The sequence below is a fragment of the Cyprinodon variegatus genome, unplaced genomic scaffold (assembly GCF_000732505.1).
Source record: "Cyprinodon variegatus isolate N-32 unplaced genomic scaffold, C_variegatus-1.0 Scaffold148, whole genome shotgun sequence".
In the NCBI taxonomy this organism is placed as follows: Eukaryota; Metazoa; Chordata; class Actinopteri; order Cyprinodontiformes; family Cyprinodontidae; genus Cyprinodon; species Cyprinodon variegatus.
In genome coordinates, this window is record NW_015150601.1 from 849,688 (window position 1) to 854,913 (window position 5,226).

A 5,226-nucleotide genomic window follows, 5' to 3' on the forward strand; every position below is an offset into this window, starting at 1 on the left:
TACGAAACAAAAGAACCAATAAATACAAAATTAACCATTCTATGAAACAAATCAAGCAAAACTAACTTTTACTTAGCAGAAACAATAAGTGAGTATTTAAGTGACAAACTAATTGAAAACAACTTGAAACAAGTCTCCCCTGTCAGTCTTTCAAAAATGGTACGGTCCAGGTTTCCTTCTCCAGCTGGTTAGCATCAGCAGCACCTGAAACAAAAGAACTAGTGTAAATAAATAAACCATTCAAACAGACATTAACTAAAGTGTGCACCCATTAGAAAATACCTGTCTAAAAGAAATAACCAACTTAAAAATAAACTGTAATAATATAATATAAAGCAAGAAAAAAAATACTAACACGATGTGGTGGTGGGAGGATCATCCACCACAACACTTCTTTGATTTTATTTATTTTGCTCAGGCTAATCGTTAGCACACATCCCGCTAAATGTTGAAAGGACAATATTATTGGCTTTAGTGTTAATGTATAGTAGATTATTTTAAAGATTTTTTTTAAGAAGGGGGATGCCACCCCCCCTCAACTCGTGTACTGCCTGTAGACGTATTTCCCTCTCACGGTGCAGCACAGCTGCTCTCGTTCACAAAATACTCTGAGCAACATAAACTCCTCCCATTTCATCTTAGACTGGAATGTTGTTACTTAATTTAACTTTGAATTAGGATTAAACACTACAACACTGGAAAAAATGGAAATCTAGATGTCATTTTTTCTTAAAATAAGTGCATTTGTTCTTGAATTGAGGAGGAAAAAGAGACATTTTGCCAATGGAACAAGACAATTTACATTTAAAATAAGAAAATACAATTGCATTGTCTTATTTCTAGTGCATTTTATCTAATTATCTTATTTTAAGAGTAAAAATACTCATTCCATTGGCAAACTATTTCATTTACCTACTCAAATTAAGATTAAATACACTTAATTTAAGAAATCTTTACTTATATCTAGATCGCTTTTCCAGTGAAGGTGATAGGATTAAAGAGAAAACAGATAATTATGCAAATAATGGTAAAACCATAAACCATTAAAATGATATGTAGCAGGAAAGACAGTTAATATAAGATCTTTAAACTGGTATAATATCTCTGAATTTCAACAAGTTCTGTCAAGGTGAAGTGGAGGTTTTTGAGGAGCCAAATGCAGAGGTGAGTTCTTGTAGTATTTCAGTAGTTTAATGGAGTTTTCAACAGGCAACAGAGGCAGGAATTTAAAAAAACATAAAACATAAACTGCATAACATAAAACTGCAAAATAAACCAGAACCATGGAGATATGACAGAAAACATGCATGAGGAGCTGAGTAAAGAAGAGGAACTGCACAGGGAGAGTATTTATGGGAGACTGAACAAAGACAGGACTAATGAGCTGATTGGGAGCAGGTGTGAAGAGAGGCTTCTAGAAGGAGTTAGGAGAAAGGAGACCAACACAGGAGGGCAAGCAAAGAAAAACCTAAGAACTCAAATATATCCAGAAAACACAAATAGAGCTAAAAAACAAAGAAAAACATGGATCAACGTGAAAACCTAACATAAACAAGACTGTGACAGATATATTATGTTAGTATTTGACTAAACAAGACATTTTTTAACCTCAATAATGAATCAGATGGTAAATTCTTGCTAATATAAAAATGTCCTTAGCTCTATATGGGTTATTTATTCTCCAGGTGCACAATTCAATATTTATAGTATTTTATTGTTTAACTTTTAACTCTTCACTATTATGTAATTCTTATACGTAAAGTCCGCATTTGTGTGACAATTTTTTCTATAATCTTTTTGCTGCAGTAAACACCAGAATTTCCTCATTGTGGGACAATAAAGGCCTTTTTTCTATTCTATTCTAACACACAAAATATGAGCAATCTCTGTTTTTCAAATAGTTTTTCTGCTTTCAATAATCGTTTGTTGTCTCAAGCTCCATTAATGAAGGGATATTTTTAAATGGTAAATGTATTTATATAGCGCATTTTCAAATCAGGAGACTTGACCAAAGCGCTTTAAACTACACTTTTATTTGGGGGGAAGGTTATAAAAAACATTTCTGACACTCGTGCTTTGAAAACTCTACAGCATCACAGCTACGATTGCCTGCAACATGGATCTGACCAAATACCCCATGGACAAACAGGTGTGCACCCTGCAGCTGGAGAGCTGTGAGTACTTTCCCTCCACCAACCCTCTATCAACTATGTGACTGACCACAGATCAGCCTTCCATTAGCTCTGTCATTTTCCTCTTCATCATCATCCTCATCATTGTTGTTGTGAGTATTAATTTGTGTAGGCACTGCGTTGCTGTGCAGATTTGATGCTATAACTGGTAGTAAGAGTTTGTGTGCTGCATGTTCAGGGGGCTATAACATACAGGACGTGGTGTTCTACTGGACAAGAGGGAATGATTCAGTGAAGGGTTTGGACACCCTGCGGCTGGCTCAGTACAGCGTGGAGAGCTACTACACATCAGTGTCGGAGGCTGTGTACGAAACAGGTACAGAGCGGAGTCGTGGCGAAGCAAAGATGTTTGCAATACATCATGGTTATGTGCTTAGAGAACTGCATTGTTTTTTATGTCGCAACACAGGTCATTACCCCAAGCTGGTGCTGCATTTCTCCCTGCGCAGGAATGTCCTGTTCTTTATCTTGGAGACGTATGTCCCCTCCATCCTGCTGGTGGTTCTCTCCTGGGTGTCCTTCTGGATCAGCCAGTCATCAGTCCCAGCTCGAACATGCATTGGTCAGTAGTTTCAGCTTATTAAGATTCTGTTACACCAGGCAATCCTCTGAAGACCCCAGCAAGTTTAATTATGCTGAAATGAAAATGGGGGAATTAAAGGAACCACGCAAAACAGGAAAAAATGTTGCTAGGGTGATGGGAAAAAGGTTTGGATTTCTTTGTTTGTTCTTTGTATTTTGACAAGCTTGGGCTTATAATTACCTACCGAATTAAATTCCATTTTAGGCTGGTTAGTTGTAATTATATCCTTACATGTTTGATGCTTTGAAACACTGGAATTTTTTCTCCAGTCCTTGTGAGTCTGTTCCAGCTTCATTACAGTCGGTTGGTTCTGCTGGACAGAACAAAGACTGAAGTCTTCAAAACAGCTCAAATGAAACAAGCATGGGATGCAAAGTTATATTCATATTGTATTTAACCTAAAAACATCTTGTTTTGTTTGCCAAACACCTACCTGTGGCTTTGTGTGTTGATAACTGAGGGCTGCGGTGACAGTCTGCAGTGATGATAAAACCAAATTTTTACCAAATATCTTGGTGGATTTAAAGATGGCTGACGGTGTCATTCGATAAGGTGGAATAAAAACTGTTTCACTATAGATCTATTTGTATATGGTCTAAGAAATTACCTGTGCTATTTAATTCAATTCAGTTCAGTTTATTTCTATAGCGCCAATTCACAACAAATATCATCTCAAGGTACTTTTCTAAATTTTTTATCCAAGGAAAACCAGTTGATTGCATCGACTCATTGACTCGAAGGCAATCCCTCACACTAAGCATGCTTGTAGCGACAGTGGAAAGGAAAAACTCCCTTTTAACAGGAAGAAACCTCCAGCAGAACCAGGCTCAGTGTGAGCGGCCATCTGCTGAGGCCGACTGGGGTTCAAGGAGACAGAAGCATAGATACAAAAGACAGCTGTAAAGGCGGCCCCGTCCAGGAAACACACAGACAGGCAGACGAGCTCCGAGCCAGCTCCCATGTCAGAGGATGAAGAGAGCACATCCAGTTAGTCACAGTCAGAGAAACAGGACTACACTGAAAAACAGGCCGATCTCCAACATCTTAAAACAAAGGTGTTGATGGCAGCAGCACAGCTGATATTTCTCTCCAGGATGGAGTCACAGCCAAACAGGAACAGGAATCTATCCATCAACTGGGACATGGAAACCACAAAATAGGCTAAAGTCAGAGGCAACCTGATTTTTTTTTTATTTTGTTTAAGAAGGAAGCCATCTTTGTTAAAACAGAAAAGCCATGACTGAACAGAGAAGGATGATGTAGTTTCAGCTTGCAATCATCTACTGATTGGTCCTAGAATTCATTCTGCAGAGGTTTCCCAAGCGCTCATCATGATTCAAATGGCCAAACACAAAACAAATACACAAAAAAGACGACGGACGGGTCTTTGTCTTTGATCTGACTTGAAAAATATCAGCACTCCAACTAAAGATTGCTCGACTCCACTGCAAGCTGACCGAATTGGTAAAGACAGCCTGATTGTTGTTGAATGTGATCAGAAAACAAAGTCTGGTCGCCTCCTGTTGTGACTATGAGAAAGTTTATTTTCTTCAAGAAGCAAATCAGTTAATTTGACATTTTTCCCAACATTCTCCAAGAAGTTTTTTTGAACATAGTTTCTAAATAACAAAGAGACAATGAATTAGTATTAGAGTTTTACGTCCATTGCTGAATGTATTAGTGGAGCAAAAGCTGGAGTCTGAGCCGCATCAAGGGCATCATAACCGGCTACGTGTTCCGGCAAACAACAGAAAGCCTGGCAGCCTCTAACTAGGCAGCAGAGGTTATATGTAAGAAAAGCACCAATGAATGGATCTCGTTATCTGAACCAGAGGCACCAAACAGAAGACCGCTCATTAAAGTAACCGTGCAAAGTTGACTGGATGAAGAAACAGGAGAAATGGATCAGTTTGTCAGTGCAGTATTGCTTTTAATGGGCTGTGTGCACATATGGAGGTATTTTTTATATCAGATGTGACTGTGGACTTTTCTTCTTTATCGCCTCTTACATGTGATGTTCAAGGCAAAGCTGCATTGGTTCATGAATGTATGGGCTTCTAAAGATTAGGTTGAAATATAACATTCTATTTTCCTACTGTAGCTTTTCTTAAGGCTCATGTTCTGTTTGCTTCATGGTGTTGCAGACCTTTAGGTCTGTCCTAACTAGTGCTGCACCGATGCCATTTTTTGGCCCCAACACCGATACCCGGCTGTGCAGTATCGGCCGATACCGAGACAATCTGTTTGAAATTGATGTGTGTGTATATATGAAAAACTGTAGACTACTTGGATGTAAAATAATTGCCATCATGGCTTTGTCAAGCTGCTGCCTACCTTTGTGAAGCAGGAAAAAGACTACCGCATTTTCGCGACTATAAGGCGCATATAAAAGTCTTTTTTGTCCCTCAAAATGTGTGGCGCGCCCTATGTGTGTTGTTACTGCGGACGTTG

General features: G+C 38.6%; 1 protein-coding gene across 1 annotated transcript in view; it reads left to right on the forward strand.

The window, feature by feature from the left end:
• LOC107086321 (gamma-aminobutyric acid receptor subunit pi-like) overlaps window positions 1–2,762 on the forward strand; it is a 9,957-nt gene extending 7,195 nt beyond the window's left edge. Inside the window, exons 6-8 of the mRNA XM_015377188.1 lie at window positions 2,092–2,174; window positions 2,371–2,508; window positions 2,602–2,762. Coding sequence (XP_015232674.1) covers window positions 2,092–2,174; window positions 2,371–2,508; window positions 2,602–2,762 — 382 coding nt within the window. The remainder of the gene's footprint in view (window positions 1–2,091; window positions 2,175–2,370; window positions 2,509–2,601) is intronic.
• Window positions 2,763–5,226: the final 2,464 nt, after the last annotated feature.